At 35.7% G+C, this 24925-nt stretch overlaps 1 protein-coding gene across 2 annotated transcripts in view; it reads left to right on the plus strand.

Annotated features, from left to right (window-relative positions):
- The window catches only part of RYBP (ring and YY1 binding protein), a 37702-nt gene that overhangs the window by 10411 nt on the left and 2366 nt on the right, over positions 1-24925 (plus strand). The window contains exons 2-3 of one of the 2 annotated variants that reach the window (XM_071594414.1): positions 1079-1204; positions 10656-10811. In XM_071594414.1, coding sequence (XP_071450515.1) covers positions 1079-1204; positions 10656-10811 — 282 coding nt within the window. The remainder of the gene's footprint in view (positions 1-1078; positions 1205-10655; positions 10812-24925) is intronic. The other variant, XM_071594415.1, reaches the window with a different exon arrangement.

Consider the following 24925-nt stretch of genomic DNA (forward strand, 5'->3'; position numbering starts at 1 on the left):
TAAACCTGACGGCATGTGAAATTCACACGATAACCCTGAGGCCATCTCTTGGTAAAATATTTGATGCCCTTGGCTGTATAAGCCCCCACAGATCTCGGTTTATATCATATTTCCTCGTTAGTTCAGGTGGTTAAGGCATCGGTCCAGCAAGTGGAAAGATCCAGTGTTCAAGTCCCAGTCTAGGAAATATTTTTGCGCTTGTGATCTGCTCGATTCGACATTCCCCACCTCTCCTGTGTTCATCTTTTATATGTGTTCCTAACCCATTTCCTTGTATCTATTTCCATGTGAATATATGTATATATATACATATATATATATATATATATATACATATATATATAACGATTGTACGGAAAAACTCACATGAGCGGCACAATAATGGGATGGCACAATAGAACACAAATAGAATATCAACATTTAAAAGGACACTCACACGGTAAATACTTTGAGCTTTCGGCCCTCTTGGGAATGCTGGTACGGAAATTCCCTCCACACCTCCCCTCCCCACCCATACCCCTTTCCCCTCTCCACAGCAACAGCATATTTTCAGTCTCACTTGAAGAAGGCCTCTGAGAGGGCCGAAAGCTCGAACAATTTATGGTGTGAGTGTCCTTTTAAATGTTGCTATTCTATTTGTGTTGTATTGTGCCGTCCCTATATATATATATATATATATATATATATATATATATATATATATATATATATATATATATATATATATATACATATATATATATATACATATATATATATATATACATATATATATATATATACATATATATATATATATATATATTGATCTATGAATAATATAATGTCAATGAATGAATTATTATTTTTTAATGGCCTGCAGTGAATGGTTGGAGATCTCTAAGGTCTTTTCAGGCTTGAATTTATTGTTTGCCTACAGTTAATTGGTATGTTATAGATACTTCTTGCCCAAATACTCTTAGAGGTTATAAGCTGTGCTTAAACCATGTGTTGAATATTTTATATGGGCTGTAAAGTGTTTGGTTTCATGTCACAAAGCTTGTTCAGAGTAATGCAGAATGATTTCGCTTTGTTCAAGGAGGACTAAACGGCATGCTAAAGTCCTTGAGGACAATTTCTGGGATTGCAGCGTGTGTACTTATAGAAATACTGCAGAAGCTTTTAAGTGCCTGATGTGTGACGTCAGGAAAGGTACCTCCACCAGGTGAGTGTTTTCAGTTTTCACTACTCTTGCAATAAATTTTTATTGTTGTAGTTTACTTTAATTTGAAATTGTTTGCAATAAGTTAGCATAGCATAAGGCATAACATTAACTCTTAAACATGACGAATTTTTTCCTTGCTGACCTGCAATGCCATGTTTGGGTATTTGTAGTGTATTTTGAAATAACATGGTGCATTTGAATAACAATATTATTACATTCTTAGGTACATGAAGTAAGAGATGTTTTCCTTGAAAAACGTCAAAATATAATTCATTTAATGTAGAAAAATGCCTACCATATGTACAGCTGCATATATCATTAAAAAATATACATATATATGTATGTGTGGATGTATGTGTGTATATATATATATATATATATATATATATATATATATATATATATATATATACATATACACATATACACACACACACTGTTGTGTATATATATATATATATATATATATATATATATATATACACACACACACACACACACAAAAGTTGGCACTAACAAACAAAATATATATATATATATATATATATATATATATATATATATATATAAATATATATATATATATATATATATAAATATATATATATATATATATATATATATATATACACACACACACACATATATATATACACACATAAAGTTGGCACTAACAAACAAAAACCCAGAAACACATAAAGAAGAAAAGAAAAACACATTTTTGGATTTATGGTGGTTAAGCCACCTTTCTCAAGGCAGAGAAGAAAAAAACTCATAGTTCGTAGAACTCTTCTTTGAGTTCCTTCCGTCTCTTCCTTGAGAAAGTGGCTTGGCCATCAAAAATTTGAAAACATGAGAGTTTCTTTTCTTTTTTGTGTGTTTCTGTGTTTTTGTTCGTGCTAACTTGAAGTATATTATTATTTACATCCGTGAGGCCTTCACATAAGTTTTATATATATATATATATATATATATATATATATATATATATATATATATATATATATATATATATACACATACATGTATATTTATATATATATATATATATATATATACATACATGTATATTTATATATATGTTTATATGTACATGTATGTATATATATATGTACATGTATGTATATATATATGTATATATGTACATGTATTTATATATATATGTATATATGTACATGTATGTAAAAATGTGTATGTATATATATATATATATATATATATATATATATATATATATATATATATATATATATATATATATATATATATATATATATATATACTTCCCTAATACACACACATACATACACACACATACCTACACACACATACCTACACACACATACCTACACACACATAAGGTGCATTCAATAAGTGAAGAGACAAATGGCTTTTTCTTTATTCAGTAATTGGATTCTTACAAAATTTTGACACTTTTCAACATGATTGCCCCCAACATACACACTTGTCTCATCTTTCTTGTAGCTTGATAATTCCTTTAGCAAAAATTATTTCGGTAGCCCTGGAGCTATTCCTATGCTTCCTAGACTTCTTTATTGTTGGCAAATCTTTTTCCTCATAAGGTATCTTTGAGTGATTGAAACTGGTAAAAATCAGATGGTGAGGTCTGGACTGTACACGGGATGAGGTAAGACCTAATCTAATTCTTGAAGCTTATCATGGGTCAGCCGGGCATTATGAGGGTAGGGGTTGTTGTGCTGAAAAATTACTCCTTTTACTAAGAGTCCACAGTGTTTCCTCCTGATAGATGGTTTAAGTGGTATTCCAGCATCTCAGAATAATACTGGCAATTGATAGTTAGCTGATCTTCAAGGAAATTGTTGTAGACTGTGCCCTGTGAGTCCTAAAAGTTGGTCAGCATCACTTTATCCATTGAGGGTTGAACTTTGAATTTTTTTGTGAATGGAAGAGCTGGTGTATTTCCACTCTCTAGTCTGTCTTTTGCTCTCAGGATCATAGTGATGGATCCAGACTTCATCCCAAGTCACTGTTCGTTTAAAAAAAGCATCTTCTTCAATCCAACTTCGTTACTTCACATCTTGACTTAGGTGAAGTCTTGATTCTTTATGAGCATCACTAAGCTTCCTGGGAACCAATCTCGCACATTATTTTCTCTACTACTAATATATTCTATTGTTTCAGGCTTCACTTCGTGGAAGTAATTGATATCCATTATTGAAATAGAAAGAAAGACTCGTACTTTTCCACAGATTTTATTATACAGCACGATGATGCCGCAAGTCGGTGAAACGCGTCGTGCCGTATAATAAAATCTGTGGAAAAGTACGAGTCTTTCTTTCTATTTCAATAATGGATATCTACTACTAATGTTTTGAATGATATTGTGGGAAGTTCCAGCACTTTAACTTCCTTAGCTATCATTTCAACAGTAATTCTTTTGTTATCGTGAATGAGTCCATTGATTCTTGATTCCAACAAGGGACCTGAAACTTCAGCTGGATGCCCACCTCAGGGCTCAACATACTTGTTCAGCCACTTTTAAAATGATCAACCCACTTGTCAACATCTGCACCATTCATACAACTTTTCCCATAGTTTATCAACTTTCTAGAAAGTATTTCTTTTGATTGTATGCCTGCAAATGAAACTCTACTGAAAAAGTTTTGCTCTTCCAAGGTACAATTTTCTAGTGGACTTGCCATGGAGAACTGTAGATTTTGAGGTTGTGTTGGCATAAAATAATGGAAAAGTTGATCACAGCAAGGGATCATAGGGGAGAGAGGACAGATTAAAGAGGGGGTCCCAAGGTTGCCAACAAAAACCAATGAGAAAATTTAGATAGTCAAGATTCATTGAATAATTTAAAAAAGACCATCTGTCTCTTTAATTATTGAATGAACCTCATTTGTGTGTGTATATGTATATATATACACGAGGGTCATCCGGAAAGTAGTACCCGTTCGTGAAATAAAGACACAAAAGTAAATATTAACAAACATAAAAAATTTTATTTGAAAGAGGATACTTTAAACTACTTCTCAACATAATCTCCAAGCAAATTAAGGCATTTGTCATAACGTGTGACAAGTTTCTGTATTCCTGCTGCATAGTCCTTTGCCGCCAGCTCATTGAGATACGCGAGGGACCCATCTTGCACAAATTTTTGCATAATGCAGATGGTGTTTAACAATTTCATGAACAATTGTTCGAGAAACATTGGGAAAATGCTCACAGATGTCATCAATTGTGACGCGCCGATCGTTCCTCACGAATTCGTCAACTGAGCTCACCAGTTGGTCTGTAATGACAGACGGTCTCCCCGAACGCTCATCGTCGTGTGTGTTCCCCCTTCCCATGTTGAAGTTGCGACACCACCGCCGAACAGACGACTCGTCCATTACATTGTCTCCATACACCTCCTTTAATTGGCGATGAATATCACATGGGCGAACGTTTCTTGCATTGAGGAATTTAATCACTGCCCTCACTTCACAACTGGCGGCGTTCTCAATTTTTTTAAACATTGTAAACAATCACAGAAACAACACAGGCAATGCTAGCGTCACGCAACTTGGCTCAGAGAAGGCAGACAAGCCACTGAAGCTATCTGACCTCGTCCAGCGGCTACTCGCGTCGTCAGCACTTCATGCGGCACGAACGGGTACTACTTTCCGGATGACCCTCGTGTGTGTGTGTGTGTGTATATATATATATATATATATATATATATATATATATATATATATATATATATTATATATATATATATATATAAAATACATGTATATACGTTTACCACACATATATGTGTGTATGAATGTATATATTAATGTGTGTGCATTTTCATTTTTTCATAAATATAATGGACATTTTCATGTCATTTTCAAAAATTGATGTTATATCACTATTTCTGCAATAATGAAAAATATGATTAATACAATTATTATGTAGGGAAAAAACTGTAAACTTTGTGACACTGTGTGTATATATCTCTCTATCTGTGTGTGTGCACACAGACACACAATGTCTTACAAATTGGAAAAGTTTTTTCGCTGCACAATTGTGATAGTATTCATATATTTTTTATTACAAAAAAATAGTAATATTGCATTAATTTTTGTAAATGACATAAACTGTCCATCATTTTGAGAAAAAAATGAAAATGCCATTAATGTATCCATGAGGATGAAAAAATATGTTTGGGATCATCAGAAAAAATCAAGTGCTCGAATTATCTCTTCTTTTTGATGATAATTGAGTTAATAGTTAAATATTTTTTCTCCAAAAACATGTTGCTATGACACTATAAATTATATTTGGTACAAAAGCATACATATATATATATATATATTTTCGAGAATCCACCTATTCTGATAAATCTAGCAATATAGTTTGTTGAAGATTGGTTGATCAATGAGTAAGATACATATTCTTTAGTAAGAAAGAGTTCCTTGTGCAGATGGTTCAACCAGCCTCCTCCACAGTGCGTCTGCCGATCTTCCCGAAGCGTCAACGCAAGGAACTGGTGATTTGCTGCATCTACTTCCCTTTTTCATTAAGTGGTTAATGTTTCCTCTAATCCATTAGATGACAAGGAACTATTGCTTCTCAGTAGTGGGCTTGCTTTCTCTTCATCTCCTAAAGTGAACCCTGTAACTATGATTACAGACACTTTAAACTTTCGCTACAACCTGTGCTGGCATGTATTATGGAACTCCCACCCAAAATCCCAAAATTCATCCCTATCAATCTATGCACTCATCAAGTTTTGTCCACCACCTTAATATGAGCCAACGGCACTTCCATCCAACTATCCTGTTCTAATATTCCTAAACCTCTGTGTAAACAAAATGTTAGACAAAATATTCTGCATTCCCCTATTCCACCAAATAACCTTCTTTACTCAGTATCCCTTGCCCCCTTCAAATTAACATTCAGTAGCAACAGTAATTATGTTTGATGTCAAAGGTTCCCTTGTCATTGTACTCAACTAAACTGATTACATCTAAAGCAATTAACTGCTCTAGATGCACTCCTACACTCCCCATTTGAATGATCCAAGCACATAATCTCAAATTGATATCCTCTCCTTAAATGCACAAGGGCCAAGTGAAGGTCTCCTTCTCTTTGATTATGCCATTCTGTCCCCTCGCAATTTCTAAACTCCACACTTTTACTTATTGCTTCGAATCTGGGAGCCTTCAAATTTTCCAGGCAACCCTTTTGCCCCAGCTATAATTTCCCCCAAGGAAAAAATTCTCTAAGCTAAGACCTTTAGTCCATAGTCACATTCCCATCCTCCTTTATAAAAAATTCCTACCACTCCCTCCAGTAGCCACATTCAATCAAAATTCTTCCTCACACAAAAAATACTAGTATCAATAACAGACATAATTTCCCTTTACAAATCCATACCTCATGATGAAGTCCGTGAGTCTTAAATGGGACACTTCCTCTCTCAATGCCATGTGCCACAAACTTCTTCCACCAATATCCCTGTCCAATCAGAAGGACTTTTCCATCTGAAAATGCCTTCACCGTCAACAAGCACTTTATATACAGACTAAAGGCACAGCACCAGGTACTGGCACATCCCCAGCTTAAACCAGCGTGTATATGGGCCTCCCTGAATAAAAGCTCTACAAAACCATATCCTCCAAAATCTAATCTGGGCCAATGTATTGATGACATCTTCCTCTTCTGGCTCCACAAGCAAGGTCTGCTTTCCTCATTGATTTAAACTTCAGCTTAACTACCTCCTAATGTCTGGGTACATACAAAATCCAGATTATAAATAATGAAAGAGTTAAACCCCTTCATAATATTTAAGAGTCTGCTTGAATTCTCTTCACAAAATGACCCTCAGTCTCCTTCAGATGACCCTCAAGCATGGTTGACATCCTGAAATTTACAAGCCCTGTCACTCTGCCACCACACCCATCCTTCTCCACACCACTCCTCTGTGTAACTGTTCACATTGCAAGTCCTGCCATCTGTTCTGTCTAATACTGGTGTGAAATCAATCAAACTTGAACTATGTATACATCAAGCTAACAATATTAATGTGTGTATGTATATGTATGTGTAATTGTTCGTATATATGTTTGTGTATATGTATTTGTTCGTGTATATGTATGTATGCATGTATATGGATGTGTGCATATCTGTGTTTGTGGATGTGTTTATATGCATATTTACTTGTGTTAATCCTAATTAATAATTTACCATTCTCAATTATAACAATATAAGCCAATCTGTAATGAACACTATTTTCAGTTGCACCTTTCACTCTGTTATCTTCAGGATCATAAACATTGTATCTGTTTTAGACCTCTGCACTTTATAGCACAATTTCATTTTCTGTTTTATCTCTCAGATGAGAGAAAGCTCCCTTTATTATTTCCCCTTGCCCAAATTATCTCATGGTCACAAGTATCATATTAAGACAGAATCTCACAAAGAGTTAAACATTCTACATAACCGTCTGCTTCCTGTGAATCTTCATTCTCATGTACACATTATTCTGAAGAAAAATTCAAGAAAGAATTTAATTTCAAGGGAATTGATTTCTCATCACAAGAACTGTTTTAACAAAGTGGTTCTTAATTCCTCTCTCCTGAATTATGTCATTCTCTAAATCTCTGCTGTTATATTGGTAGTGCCCAGTATTTTGCTCTTCATCAACTATTGATTCACCGTAGTCAGTGAGCCAAATTCTCCATATAACATGGGATGTCTTTATCGGTGCTAAAATCTGCCTCACTGAAGTAAAACAAGACATATGAAAATGCCTTTAGATTGTTTGGGTTGAACTTCTTTCTACAATAAAATCACTCATGTTGCAGCATTTCTAGCAGTTGCAAGCTCGAATGCATTTGATACTTCATCCATTATATTAATCAAATTTGGTATCATCCTTTGGTGATATTTCACCTCAGACACTTAAATTATTCCCTTTTTTCAGCAGCTACGATGTTGATGTTGTGCTGGTGAGAAATACTGCAACTGTAAGGTGCTCAACTTCAGTTGATGTATGCAAAAAATGGGGCAGGAAAAAGATAATTTTTCCATTTTAGTCACAAATCCTTTGGTAAAAAAATCAACAGAAATCATCAAAAATTGTTGAAGTCATCCGTGCGCCCTTGTTGGCATATCACAAAGCTCCTCACATTTATATATTCTCTCACATATATTCTCCTCTCTTCCCTTGCCTGAAATTCATCATTGGCTTTCCGTTCCGTCCGTTTTAATGTTCTCCATTCTTTTCCATATCTCAAATATTGTCAATCTATGCATATCCTCACGCTTCAACAGCAAAGTTTCGGAACCATCTAAAAGTGCATGTGGCAACAAAAGTTTCACTTGTCTTTTATTTGCATTTTAACTCAAGGTGCCTGTCATTAACTCTCGACTCTTTGTAAACACTTCTTTTTCTAATGCAATTGTTCTTTATTAATTGCTTTCAGTATGGCCCCCTCATCCAAAGCATTTCCCAAATAGATGAGCTGGTTTCCCTGTTTTGGGTTTTGTCCCCCAACTACTAAAATTCTTATCTATCTTACAAAGGAAGGAGCAGGTCCATGGATGCCCGATTTCACTTAAACGTGGCAGTTAGTTTGCTTTGAACTCTCTGATGACAAAAATACCCCTTTTTGATCATAAATGGTTAAAATTTTACATAAAAATAAAGTTTTAATGTTATAAAAAGTGTCTGCTTTCTGCTGCAGCAGTAGAATTCTTGGGCATCAGCCTTGAGACTTCCAATCCATGGCTAATTTTTGTTGGCTTTGTAATGTTTTAATTAATTCCAATTTTGTTTTTACACTTTATTATTATTGGTTTTAGCATTTCAACAGTTGGACAGTCAGGATTTGACTTCATATTTTATTTTACATTTTTGTTGGATATTATTCATCGACTAACGCGTTGATACAAAGTATTGAATTTTATTTTTATGCTAGCATTCGCTAGGGATACGCGTGCTTAAATAGAAAGGAAAATGTGAGATATTTCTAATTAGGAGTGATTTGCCAAAACTCTGCTCCTGACAGCCAAATTTGCTTTTCAACACATCTTCAAACACCTTCCTTATATTGTAAAAATTTCATAGTGTGTTAAAATCATGAAGCATGGCAGGCATAAGAAAGCATTGTTTGCAATATTGATGCAGAGAAAAGGTTTTGGATTAAGGTACGGGTTTTATTCATGTCCTTCTGGCTGGCGATATCATGATTGTAGACGGATAGTAGTTGCATTTTGGAGATACAAACTGAAATATTCTACTTATTGGTTAACCTCATATGGCTGACACATAGGCATACATTTTTAACGAATGGAATTACCCCTTCCTGAAGATACCAATGAGATACTCAAATCCAAGAATGAAGATGAAATGCATCAAAATATAGATACAGTATTTCTAAAAAAGAGAAAGAGGTATAAAAAGATATATAAAAAGAATGAAAACTGCTATCAATAAAGCTTATCAGCTTAGCAAAAATAAAGTTTAATGAAGCAGAAATATACATTACTTTGTTATGTATATTTTGTGGTAGCATTGAATTTGCATCCATTGCGACCAAAGCTAAGGCCATTAACACTGTGGAATGCCTTCTTCTCTTTAACAGGATATTATGACTTATTAATCAGCTACGTACTTTTTTTATATATTCAAATGCACTTACCATATAATATTGACCATGTATGCCCAAAGGAAGGTATTTTTGTGATCCAGGAGTTATGGGGGACATAAGTACCAAGTTTCAAGAAAATGGGTTATCTCTGGACCTGTTCCTCCCTTTGTTAGTCTCCTCTCACATTGACACACACATCCAGACACCCAGGCAAGGGCACTCACATACCCGCCTTAATGTCCACTTCTTTGGATGCCCCTCTTGCGACGGGAGTTTATTCCATTAAAAGAGAAAACATAATCCTTTTTTTTTGGGTCGTATTTGTTCCATTGATGTCTTGATTCTGTCCCTGATCTTTTTTTGCTCAAGGTTCCATTTTATAATCTAATGGCCATCTGTCTAAAACTAAAAATCTGCAATCACTCAATTTCTTCAAAGAATGGGCCTGAAGGTTTTAAAGAAGCCATGTATGTGATTCAGCCAATATGGAATGATGTTCCTCTTAGTAATGAGCCCAGTTTGTATTTGATGCTGGCCATCGTGCATGCAGGCCCTACCAAAAACCAACTGCGGTGATACCAGTGGAATATGCAGCAATGAGGGAAAGTGCACAAAAGTTACCTAATCAGATTCCAACACTTAGGAGAAAAGTTAGGGAGAAGGCAGCCTGTTCATCAGGAAGAAGTTGGGATATAGAATCTAGGGAATGAGTGGCCACCCAGACTCTGTATTTTCTAAATTGATGACTGTGTCAGAATTCCAGGAATTCTGACACTCCTATTTTCCAGCTCATCGGTACATGTTGTGCTAATGCTCATGTCTTCCTCTTGGCTTAGGAAGCCGAGGATCAATCCACAGTTAGTGGCACAGCAAGTTGCTCAACAGTACACGCCAACCACCTTGAAGCCAAATAAAAAGGAGGGTTCAAAAGAAAAACTGGAGAAGAAAGGCTCGTCCTCGGATTCAAAATCTTCAAAGAAAAGCCGGCATCCGTGAGTGTGATTAAATTTTAGTTGAGGGTGCTGTTGAGAGCTATTAGAAGGTTTTTTTGATGAAATTCAACTTCATTGCCCACTTATAATCCTTATTTTCAGAAAAAAACTGTAGCTATATTCCTTCTCTTCTGCCATTTCCATTTTTCGTTTATGTTTTTGTTCCTTAAATGAATGCTTAACAGGCTAATTTTAATTCAGTATTCCTCGGTCATCCATTTTTCTGTATTTATCAGCAAGTTTCCAGATCTAATCCTACAATGCTTCCATTTACATAATTTTTAAATGAATTGTGTTCAATGCATTTCCTGAATAACTCAAATTTTAGGACAGAATTTTACCTTTAAGTTAATGAGCTGGTGTTAAGCATCAGCGGCATTTCAAATTGGCATCAGCTTTGAATCATTCTCAACACTGAAGTTTTAATCATAGAACTAAGAAAATCAAGAATATTGCATCAGATATATTTCTTATACCTATAGCAATGATTAAGGCATGAACAGCATTCTTGAATGCGGCTTAGGTGGACATAAAAACATTTCCTCATTAGTTTGCAAAGATATTTTTAGTCTGAGTCCCCATATTCATTATCTTTTTGATCTACTTGAAATCCAATGAATCAGAGTTATTGAAATTAGAATTGGGTAGAGGGGGAATTATCATTGGAAGGGGTATTATGATTCCGGATTGCGTTCCTACTCTTTTGGAAATTGTGGCTAATGTGGAGTAGTAGTTTGCCAAGGTTTCCTTACCAATTATTGTTTAGTGATGGCTGAGGCAAAAATGCAGAACTAATTACTATCTGTATAAAACTAAGAAAATGCAGAACTTCCTACCTTTGACAGAACTTTAAAATCTTGACTTTTCTTTCTTTTCAATAAGTTTCATTGCATGCATTACACATTGATTGCATGTCTTTGGAAGTGGATGTGATAAAAATATCATAATGGTGAGTTAACATGTATTGTTCCAAATGTATATAATTAAATGCAACTTGATGCATTAAAATTTTAATCCACTTTTATCGTAAAAAGTGTTCCTAGAGTAAATAATTACTTTGGTAAGTTTTCAGATTCAACTTGGAGGTAATGATGTGTTAAACTTGAATGCATTGTATGCAAGATTATTTCATCAAAATTGTCGGTAATAACTTCCCACCAGAAATTATTGAAAATCTCAATTGAAACATGGAGGTTTACCACCTTGTGTTAATCGAGTTTCACAATTGTCATATACCTGTAACTAATTCCTTGTCATTCCTTCATTTTCTGAAAATGCCACTGTGAGGAAGTGTAATAAGTCTTCAATTGTTGGAATAGTACTTAGAAAATGCACATTTTTATGGTAAAATTCCACTCCTGCCAGATGTGATGTCAGCTCCCGCATCCAGTCCGATGTGGTTGCTGTGGTTGTAGGTTGGTCATGGCCATCCCTATATAAATACTTATGTGAAATGTACTGAAAGGTCATCTAAAGTTAATACAACAAAAAGTAGATGACGAGAAGGTAATTGTTTGCTTGCTAAGCAATCAAGTATGTTCTTTACCTTGAAATTCCACCTTTAAATGCTTCTGATAAATTTTCATATGCTCTTCTTATCCTTGGTTCTTACAAGACCTTTCATAAATGTGACAATTACTTCCTATTAGCTATCAAAGTATCTAGATCCATTATTCTCAGTTATGCCAAATTTTATGGCAAGGATATCAATTAATTCACTGAGGCGACAAACTAAAAAAGCAACAGCTTTAGCAATAAATCTCTGTCCACTGAAGTCTTGTCTACTGCTCAGTATTTACTCAAGGAGAAAACAATTTTCTGTCGCATTTAAGTACATCACAGAAAATATTTTGCCCATGTTCTAACTTTCAACAAAGTGTTGTCATTAAAAATCATTGGAGTAGGGTCATTGGAGGGGTCCCTTCAAACTAACATATACATTTATCCGAACAGTGTTTCCACTTTTTTAACAGTCCTGGAATGCTTCGTGATGCACAATCCCGTTTGCATCAAAAAAAGGATCAACAACACCTTGGCAAATGAGCAAATCTATCAGCTTTTTTGGGGCAGGGGATGTTTCACCAAGCAATTGTGAAGATTGCACTTTAGTTTCGATGTCATATCTCCATAAACCCGTGACTTAATCACCTTAATGATCCTGGGCAAGGAGGCCTCATCCTCTTCAGCTCGATCAAACAGTTCCTGATAGACTTGAATTCAATGTTGTTTCTGGTCTGTCATCATCAGGCAAGGTATGAATTTGGTGGTGACTTGATGACTCCTCAATTTTTCAGTCAGTATTTCATGGCATGAACCAATTGAGATGCCACACTCTTCCGTAAATTCCCTGACAGTAAAACGTCGATTTCCTCAAACCAAATCGTTCAATTTTTTGATGTGGAGGTCATCAGTAGACCTTAATAGTCTTCCTGGAAAGCTCATCATCTTCCATTGATTGCCACCCTGTTTTGAACCGGGTAAACCATCCATGACATGGGGTGCGTTTCATATCAACCTCACCAAAAGTCTTGGCAATCAACTCAAAAGTTTCAATGAAGGATTTGGGGAATTTCACGGACCACACTGCTCCTTCAAAGAGCTCATTTCTGCCGATCCAATATTTTGGCATACTCCAAAACACCCCTTCACATAAATGGCCATAACTAGTTTACGAAACATCAACAAGTGGTTGGAGGAGATCATTCAGCCTTTCCTGAGGCTGAAGGCCAGTGGCAGTTGGCTCCCTCGAACCTAGCCAGAAAAACCACCACTGGTCCATCCATCTATGTGGGGAAAAATAAGTCCTACAACTGTGGAGACTTTATACTATTTTTATTCACACAACCTGGGCTTCAATACTTTATGTCATCTTCAGATGAAAATTTTATATTTACAAATATATGCTGTTGTTGATGAGAGGAAGGAGGGGGGTTTTGGTGTGTGAAAAATACAGGAATGTTGGAAAAGTGGAGTATATTTACTCAATGTGACAACTGCCCAGCACAGTATATAGGCAAGACTGGAAGAAGCCTCAATACCAGGATAAATGAGCTTAAGATATGGTATGAGAAGGGAAAAAAACAATCAATGCTTGCAAAACATGAGCTACAGATGGTGACACTATTGGACAGTGCCATTCTGAAGGCCATTTACAACTAATTGCACATCAACAGCCCATTTCAAGTTGTGGTGGTCACTAATTTTCATGCTTTGTAATGTGTTCCTGCTGGAGAGTGTACAGATTTTCAAACACAGCTGGGAAGCTGTCATCCATCAATTACACAAGCCTTCTTTGGGTGCTGACGGATTATTGATTGACTCTAGTTCACTATCTATCTTTGTGGTTTTAATGCCCAACATTCCAGAGGGTTAAGCCCTGTGGCCCAATGTAACAGGAGAGTATGAATTGTATGTTGTTGGATCTAAGTCAGTGACTTGATTTAATGCTTTTACTGGTGATTACTCTAGCATTGACTTTTCTATTTGTTTGAGCAGTCAGGTTGCAAAATTGAGCCTGTTCCTGCATAATGATTTATGTAGCAGTGATCATGTCCTCATTTTAATCATGATAGAAAGATGTTCCAACTATCCATGCTGAAAATTAGAATAGCCACAAACCCAATACCCAAAATTTCATTGATTGTTTTCATTTTAAAACTGAGTACAGCTTTAACGTACAGCTTTTAGTACAGCTTTAGAGACTATGAAGGTGCTTGACAAATGCCATAGTGACTGCAGCTACTCTTAGCATACTGAAAATGTCTGGTTTCATACCCACACCTCCAGCTCCATAGTGGAACAAAGAATGTACCAATGCGAATTGGAAACGTAAGATTGCATTATCAGTGTTTAAAATATATCTGACTGTAACAACTCTGGAAGCCTTCCGAAGACTGCGGAAGTTGTTGGAGTGGCTGCCAAAAACTTACCAATTAATGATGTATGCAAAAAAAGTGTCATGGATGACATATGTAAATGGTATTAATCACAAAACTCAAAAGTATCCAATATCTGGGAGAAAATAAAATGAATATTAGATTCTTAAGGATTTGACTTTTAATCAGCTGTAAAAATAGGCCCGTTGTAATAACATCTCCATGGGACATATCCGAGATACAGTTAAACCCTGTGTTTGCATTATAAGAATTTATAGTTTCCTGCAATTTACAACATTTCTATCAGGTTCCATGAAATTCCTTATTTTTCCATTGATTTGGAACCCCGTATTTACAGGATTTTATGTTCAGTTTTCTCGCTGTTTGCATCAACATTTGCAAGAATAAAAAACTTTGCATTCGAAAACAGTTACTCATGTGCATCACTTTTAGCAACAAAAATTTTATTGACTTGGATTCTTACATGTCCACCTTAAAAAAGACAGGAGAGAGCTTAAATGTGAATGGTTTTAAGGAAGAATTTGAAATTGGTAGGCACTTGTGATGGAAATGTGAACTACTTGAACTCTTTCAGTCTGCCAGGAAAAGGTTTGTGCTATGAAATGAATACATTGGACAACTAGGAAGTAGCTACGTGATTTAAACATAACACCCATGATAGGCGATGTAATTCTCTCTTGAAATAATGAGGAATGAAAATGACTTTGACTGAAACATGATTAAACGTGAAAAATAATGAAACAGGCGACTGACAAATGGGCCATTCGCACTGCCTTGATGTAACAGTTATAGCAGTGATAGCCTCCCGAATAAGAAAATGTATTGAAACTTGCTTTATCTCATCACTGCACTAAACAGTTATAATTTTATTTTCATTTCAAAATTTTGAAGCTGGACAACAGATTGAACTAGCGTTATGGCGAGGGAATTCAGACTCATGTGTTAAGTTTTCAACAATTACTCAAAAACATGAGTTTTATCTTCCTTAACAATAGAGAGACGAGGCAAAAAATAGAATATTTTCAATTGAGGACAAAATAAAAATTTTATAACAAGTTGATACTCATGATAGAATCCATATCGATCAGGTGAAACGTCTAAGATTGCTGGCCTCGACACTGAATACAATAGTGAAAAATCGTGACTTGATTCAGAAAAATGCGAACCAGAGTGACATTTGACTAAGAAGTCGGTATGATATATGTGGAGAAATCCAATAATGAAAAATTAGAAGGATTACTGGAAGAGTGGTTTTTAAGTGTTAGCTCTTCAAATATCCCTGTCAATGCCATCATCTTAAGAAAAAAGCACTGCATATTCCCTCAAGATCCGGAAAGACAACTTCATGCAGAAGAGATAGGGTCTTTTACGGTCTTATTAATCACAAATGCTGATGGAAATGAGTAATTACAGCCACTAGTGGTTAGTAAATCAAAGAGCTCTTGGTGCTTCAAACCTAAAGTCATTGCCTGCAAGGTATGCTGGAAATTCTAAACATGAATGAATAACCTCAGAAGTATTTTAGGATGAGCTAGATGCTATGTATGCTAAAATAAGGTCTTGGAAGAGGAAACTTCTGCTGCTTATTGATCAGTGTCCAGCCCACACACCGTTTGTGCACTCGATATATGTACAGATACAATAATTTCCTGCAAACTGTAGTAGTGAGTTCCAACCATTGGATTTTGATACAATACACTCATTTATGGTACATCATCAAAGAGTGATTGTATAGAAATTCATATCTCTGCATGATTGTGGTAGGAATGTAAAGGCAATCAAATTGAATGTATTGGATGCCCTGGCTTGGAAGCAAGTTAAGGACTCTTCAAACTGCTTAAGAATGGCAGCATTTTATGTTGATTGTGATGAAGAAATTCCAGTTGAAGTTATTTGTGTCTGATGATGATGATACTAACGGCAATGAGTGGAATCTAGGAAATAAAATCAATAGATAAATTGTTAATTATCAATGATACTTGCCTAATTTATTTTTACTAGAAAGCTGTCTAGAGACATTTTTTATCACTGATGCTTCAAAATTTTGTGAAAAAGGGACTCACAATGATCATTAAATAAATTTATGGTGCGCATTACCACTGCCTTATTAAGGCGATGCCTCATATGCATGGTATGTTGCAAAAGTTTCCACATTTCCACATCTCATTTAGCCTACTGTATTGGACTGAACACTTCTTGAAGGCTCATGGAGTTTCTGATTGTTAAACAAAAAGGGGTTTGATTAACAAATTGTCACTCGCATTTGTGCAAAACAGCAGCGTGAGATGGCCTTTCATTGCCTTTTAGTCGGGCAATGCATTCTCCATTACTGTTTTCTGCACTAATATAGGTTTGCTTCAGCATCCTCTTCGCGAAGAGAACCATGTCTCACGATTAAAAAACGTGTTTAGGCAGGTAAGCCTCTAAATTTACAGGCTTCTTAAAGTCAACGATTAAGTTCTCGGCTCGCCTTAAATACTTGTTCGACCATTGATGGTCCTGACATCTCATTGACGAGGTTGGCAAAAATCACTTTACCCTGCTCATAAATTATATTCTTGTGAATGGTGTCGCATTGCAATTGCTTTTCATTTATGCATATGAGAGAAGTTACCTTTAAACATCGTTGAGATTGCATAACTGTTGTGTAGATAATCTTGTCACTTTATTGGTAGCATCTATCTTCTTAATCTCTTCCGTCTTCATGAATAAAAGGTCAGTTGTTGAAGTTGATGGATTGTTGATGTGCATACTTGATCGATCATGCTCAAGCCTTGTTCCTGATTTTCAATAATTCTACTTCTCATTTCTACTGTTATTTTTATTATCCTATGGCTTTTTTCTTATGGATTTCTTCTGGGTCAATTTCAAAACTATGCACAAAATATCATTGAACTTTTCACAAAAAAAAATCAATTATAACATTATGTTTAAACACAAGTTTGGAAAAATTTGTGATCACTAGTGATGCAAAGATGCTAGCAGAACGTGTGCTAGAGATAAACTGCAGTAGCAGGCATGCAATGAATATGAGAATTTCCCTCTCCTCATAACTCATTATGCAAAAAGTTGCCTGTTAATGGAGTCATTTTCGGGACCAATATTTTTGCTCATAATGCAAATTACTTGCTGTTCGAGGTTCTCCCTTATTGAGGTTCCACTGTAATTTTTTAGAAATAAAAGTGTGAAGTACCTTGGCTTTCTTAAAAGTTTGTAATTTGTGATTACAAAATAAAAGTTGTTAATATTATTTAATGTTTTCATTTAAACATTTGTGTAATAGCTGTAAATTCCCACTATTGCTTCCATTACATTCACTAGCCCTGAGAATTCCATATTCTTCTTAAGGCAAGAGTAGATACAAGAGCTTTACAGTGCGGGCAATGTCATTACTTGCCTACACTTCGTCATTTTTATCAGTATACTACGTGACAAATATGAATCCATGTCAAGGATATTTTGTCTACATTCGTCCTTTGCCAGTCATTTGTATTTCCCTGGCTATGATATTGTTTTTGTTTTCTGAGGAAAATATGTTCTGCACTTTATTTTAGTTAAGTGTTCATGTAAATCTAAAATTTCCCCTTTATAAAATGGCTGTAAAACAGAATAGTGTACTTCTTAATGCTATGAAAACACTAATTAATCCCACTTAATGACAAAGTAGAGTCCTGTGTATACATCCATTTATATCACAACCATATTTTCGCCAAATTGCGGTTCTTTGTGTATATCAATTATCCTTGGTTCACCATCATGCATCCATTGACACAGGCACTCAATAGTTGACTATTTAAAATGTACTGATTATACTTTTGTGGTTTACATAATCTTCATTGAAAGGTTCATTTGGGGTATTTCTTTATGTTAATCAATTAGGTAAAGTAGTTTTGTAATGAAGGAAGAATTTCGCGATCCTTTTTATAGTTGCATGTTCAAAACAACTGCCTTTATCTTTCTAATTACGAGGGTCATCCGGAAAGTAGTACCCTTTCGTGAAATAAAGACACAAAAGTAAATATTAACAAACATAAAAAATTTTATTTGAAAGAGGATACTTTAAACTACTTCTCAACATAATCTCCAAGCAAATTAAGGCATTTGTCATAACGTGTGACAAGTTTCTGTATTCCTGCTGCATAGTCCTTCGCCGCCAGCTCATTGAGATACGCGAGGGACCCATCTTGCACAAATTTTTGCATAATGCAGATGGCGTTTAACAATTTCATGAACAATTGTTCGAGAAACATTGGGAAAATGCTCACAGATGTCATCAATTGTGACGCGCCGATCGTTCCTCACGAATTCGTCAACTGAGCTCACCAGTTGGTCTGTAATGACAGACGGTCTCTCCGAACGCTCATCGTCGTGTGTGTTCCCCCTCCCCATGTTGAAGTTGCGACACCACCGCCGAACAGACGACTCGTCCATTACATTGTCTCCATACACCTCCTTTAATTGGCGATGAATATCACATGGGCGAACGTTTCTTGCATTGAGGAATTTAATCACTGCCCTCACTTCACAACTGGCGGCGTTCTCAATTTTTTTAAACATTGTAAACAATCACAGAAACAACACAGGCAATGCTAGCGTCACGCAACTTGGCTCAGAGAAGGCAGACAAGCCACTGAAGCTATCTGACCTCGTCCAGCGGCTACTCGCGTCGTCAGCACTTCATGCGGCACGAACGGGTACTACTTTCCGGATGACCCTCGTATTTGTATATACATAGCAATCCTGCATCAAATCAAATCTATATACAATAATTAATAGACCGAAAAACAAAGCAATAGCTAATATCCCTCCCTGATTTAAATAATTATTTTGAACGAAGAAAAAATAAATCTGAATAATTAATCATGTGCACCTAAGTGACCATGTAATTAAATTAACTGTAAAAACATTGAATTACCCCTGGCAAAAATGTTTTCAAATCCATCCGATTTCTGAGAGATAGCTTAACTTATAAATCGTTCTTTACCCAATTGCTTCCTAAATATATTTGCCTCATCGTCCTATGAAGTTACTTCAGTAATAAAGTTACACTATAATCTATCTATATTATTTCTTTAACTCTTAAGACATAAAATTTTCATGGATGTCGATAATATTTCCTGTCTTAGAGTTTTGAAAATCTTTTGACACTTTAACTGTCCTAACTCCCAATTTTTAAATCGCATAACATTCCTTTTATTCTTTAGCTCTTGTGTTGAAGCTGCAGTGGCAACATACTCAACTGCTGAAGTTGATAATGCCACAAAAAAGTTTGTTTTGTTATAGAAAATTATATCACTTGATTACATGCATATAAATTGATTGAGCTACTCGCACTTTTTCTATCACCAGCACAGCCAGCATGGGCAACCTTTTAGAACAGTGTTATCATGTTGTCTGGAAATTAACTGCATGTCCTGTGTTTGTTTTAAATACCTCAATGCTTTAAGCTGCATCCCATGAAGTACATGTTGGATTTCCAACACTTTGGTCAGGTACACAATAGCAAGCATAAAGTCTGCCCATGTAATAGTGTAGTAGTTGTACATTAGGCTTCTAATCAACCATTGATAATATGCTTCTATCTTCTGTTCACTTACTTAAATTTGAAAACCAGTCTCCATTGTTGTTGTTTCTGGTACTGGTTTATATTGAAGTCTACCAAAATCTCCTGTAGCAAAGCCGACTGCCTCACCAGCATACTGTCACCTGTCTGTGTTATTTTAATTATCAGAAAACTAAATGGTTATCCCATATCTCTAGCAAGAACTCCCTTATCTAAATATTGACCACTCTCCTGAATTAACTTCCATCACCAGCCAAGGGAATGCCATCAACAAAAAGGATCTTCCATTCAGACTCATTGAAATTTAAACAGCAATTCTTACTTTGAATCATACTGGACCAGTCTTAGGAATCCTTAGTTTAATAAACTGATAAAACCTATTATTTCAACATTTGGGAGCATTTTTCAGTCCTTAACAGACCTTTATTTGAATCAACAACTTTACTTTTTGTATCTGCACTTTCTGGTGTATTTACATGCATGTGTATCCAAAAGACCATTAAAAAGTGCAGTTGGAATATCAATGAGTTAGTGGCCATCCTTCCTCAATTGAATGTGCAATGAATTTCATTACTGAGGAAAGTCTGGCAAATGGTACATAAAGAGGGTCAAACACTTTCTTCTGACTGAAATGCTTATGCAATTAATTTTGCCCAATTTTTTTAGACCAACCTTCTTTTGTATGGAAAATCCACTTTGTATCAATAAGCATCCTTCCTAGTAGGAGTAGTTTAAGGTAAGGCAACCGATAGCTGAGGTCATTTCTGCCATTAGGGATGGACAGGAAAGGATGACGGGTGGAGAGAAATCCAGCATCAATATTAGCCTACTCTTAACGAAAGGCACTAAGGGATCCGCAGCTTAACGTCCCATCCGACAGATGGCGTAATAACTCAAAATGCCCTCCATAAAGCACCTCAAGTAGGGATCAGCATATCCCTGAAAAATATCTACCGCCGCCAGGATTCGGACCCGGGCCCTCTGGGTGAGGAGCCAGTATGTTAGCCATCGCACCATCTCAGTCCCTAAATCTTACCTTCAGGTAAATTAGATGGTTTCCAGGTTTTCATCATCTTGTGAGATTTTTGTTCTAATTCCAACTTAGGATCTTAAATGTTAATCAAATTGCAGTAGACTGACAACTGCTAATTCATCTAAGAATTTTGCTCGATTTATTAATCATCAGCTTCTTGTTACAACCTTATTTGTGCTTTCATCTTGCTGACTATTCTTCTTTGTTTTGGTGTTCACGTCTTTTTTCTTCTGGCTTCCATGTACAAGTGGCTGTCTTTTGTAAATTAAATCATTTTCTCTTCTCAATTTACATATTTGACATCATATTGATTAAATGTTGCATCTCTTGTAGATAGAACTGTGTCTTCACTTGGGTTCCATAATCTGTAGTTTCCCCCATCACATCTAAATTCATTCACCAGTGGAACCAATTAAATGCTCCATTGTCCATTCATGCTGTGTCAAAATTTGTTCACCCATTCACCGAACCTTCTAACTAGCTCTGAGCTAACCTTACATTCACTTATTACAGTTGAACCATAAACTGGACTGAGTTTGTATTAAGATTCCTTATTATGGCATGAACTTAAAAGGCAGCATAACTATTCATTTTAAAGCACTCATTTCAATCGAATGCTTTGTCAAAAACCACCAAAAACTGATGTGTTGATTGATAACAAACTACTTTATTGCCTGGCACATGGACTGTGCTCATAACCTCTCTGATGTGATCACTCAAACCCTTCTGAGCATCCCTAGTACAAGGGATTTTGCACATTCTTTAGCAAGGGAGACACCTTTCTTTTTGTAGTAGTCATTTTTTCTATGAAACTAGTTCTCCTTTGATTTTGAACTTTAGCTAACACAAGGGAAGTGAAGAAGCTCTCCATTGTTTTGTTTCAACCTTATCCAAAAAAGACCCCAAAAGATTCAAAGTGACCTTCTCACCAAAAGGGTTCTATCAGTAGTTCATACCATTCAGAATGAGCCTTGTTGTGGCATCAGTAGCAGGCCAAAATTCAATTCCAAATTTGTTTGGATAACATCTCAAATATTGTTTGAAAAGGCAGAAGTATTTGGAAGGGAATATTTTTTCATACCCTATAATATTCTCATTGGGGTATGCAATGAAATTACCATTAAAATCAAAAAGACAAAATGTTTCAAATTTCAGGTATCTTGCAAAATTACCTTTCTCCCCACGTGCATGTAACCTTTTCATCTTATTGAAAGAACTTCTTTCCCTTGCATGGAGAAAAGAATAGAGAACCCACTCAAGAGACCGTATATGAGAAATATGTACTTCTCTTATCACATGCCCAGTTACTAAGAATAAATGCACTGAGTATATTTTGAGTGCCAAAGAATAGGAGTTGTGTGTCTGTGGTAGTGCACGCCATGATTTGGTGCAACCTTGTCACAAAGGAGGTAGGGTGGTCTCTCTTGAATGTGTTGCATGTGCAGTGGAGCCAGATTTGCATAAAGTACATTCTGTTTGCTGTGCCTTCCTGATGTGCAAGGCTAAAGAGAGCCCAAACAGTATCATGTGCACTACGCTCATTACCTCCAACTGCTAGCCTTTGGTGGTTACCTCCTGCCACAGCATCAGAGGCATTATGTGCCGAAGACTCATGATTCCCACTGCATGCTCCTCATCCAGAACATTACCAGAGGAAGTTAAATAATTTACTAGAATTGATGCAGTACATAAATAGTGTGTACTTAGATGCAATTTAAATGTCTTATATTTATTTCAGCTTCTGAGACTATTTTCCCCCATTCCACCTTGTTCTGTAATCAACCCTGGCAGATGTATGGTTGTTCATGCTCAGGAGGATAATGTTGAGGAAATCATTTTTCAGATCCCATGTCTTCCAAATCATTAGAATATTTAGCACAGACTGATTGGTGATGATTGTCTTCACTACTGTCATCATTGGGTATAGGAAAGTCTTTGAAATCCAATTGAGTGGGTGAAATGTCTTGAAGATACTTAAATGTTTCTTCATTCATTAGTTCATGTCCCAGAGCCATCTAGTAAGTTACTCCTCCTTCCAAAGTAAAATGATTAAGATGGCTTCAAATTATCAAGCATATCTAAGCCCAGCTCACTGTCCCCAAGTGTATGTAGCAAAACAAAATTTTGCTGTATAAGCTGTAACCAGATTTGAAAACGTGGACAAAATGCTAAAACCTGCATGTAAAGATTTGCAGATGTATAATGTATTAAGAGAAGAGGGAAAATGAAAATTGTAAGAAATAAATCTTCGGTTCTAAAATATGAAAGAAAAACAACACCATGCTTTCGGCTTCCGTATCAGTTTTCCATTAAAGATGATTCAGCCATCTGACTACTGCCTTGGTAACTGTAGGAAAATAAGCACTCGGTCATGGAAATTTGTAAAGGTTACGGTAATTACTTGATCACACACTTAGTGATCATAAAAATAATCAAAGTCTAGAAACTCCTATACTCTTCCAAGAAATTTAAAAAAATGCCAGTGAATATAAATTGAAAACCCATAAAACGTATGGTTGTGTATGCCTTGGTGATTCTAGTGTTAAGGCTCATGTGTGTTTTACCAGAGTGAGTTACTGAAGCTTTGCAGAGTGCTGCCTCGGCATATTGAAGCAGTTTGGTCCCTGTGGTTTCATGTGCCAATTCATCAGAGTGACTTCAGATTTATCATCTGGGTACTACATATATCCCATTAAGGCATTTAAAAAAATTCAGAAAACCACCCTATTAATATGCGATATTTTGAAATGAGATATTCTACATACTTGTGATCAATAATCAAACTTGGAAGCATCCACATCCTAGTCATTTGATATTTTATGAAAAAATGAACTTGGTTACTCATTTTTCATCTATAGGAATTAAGCGTGCAAGAAAATTTTCATATTTAGCACCAATTTCAGTTAATTACTTTTTTCAGTGTGACTTGATGTGCTAGAATTTTGACTGATTCACTTCTAAATTTATAATAGTAAATCTTGTGCACCCCCCTTTGCTCCCACCTTCCTTTTGTTGGGCATGTTTTCAATTTTATGGACACCGTTGAAGAATTAGATGCAAAGGCTGAAGAAGAAGCTAGAATACTCCAAATTATTAAGCTCTTAGCCGTGTGTTTTTATTAGGTATCTTGTTTGAGGGTAAGATTCTGATCATGGAAATTTATTTGTGTAGCATGTGTGCTTTCAATTTTTTTGCTTGTTTCAATTCCCTTCTAATAGGAAATTATATGTTTTGAGTGATCATGTGGCCCTAAGAAGGGATAGAAGCCACAGTGTCACTCTTACGAATTTAGTTTTGAATGTTAATGATAATGGGTTCCTTTAATATCTAGACCAGCTATGCTTGCTTCATTGTGCTTACCTTCAACGAAGAAGGTTAGTGGTAAGCATTGGATGAATTTCTGAGTACGTGACCAGGCTGAAGATGGAGCCATGCATTGGAAAAATTAAGGACCCGTGTTAATAGTTTATTTAGATCATTAGGAGGGTTTGTCCATCTTGTTTGAATTTAAGTGATGGTTTATGCAACCCAAAGGATAATCTGTTTTAATCTCATTGCCCTAAATTTAAGCTAAAAAGGATGATATCAGTTTTTTTATACGTTCTGAATGCAGGGGAAATTT

This window comes from Hetaerina americana, unplaced genomic scaffold (assembly GCF_022747635.1).
Source record: "Hetaerina americana unplaced genomic scaffold, ioHetAmer1.1.p SCAF_60, whole genome shotgun sequence".
Classification (NCBI taxonomy): domain Eukaryota; kingdom Metazoa; phylum Arthropoda; class Insecta; order Odonata; family Calopterygidae; genus Hetaerina; species Hetaerina americana.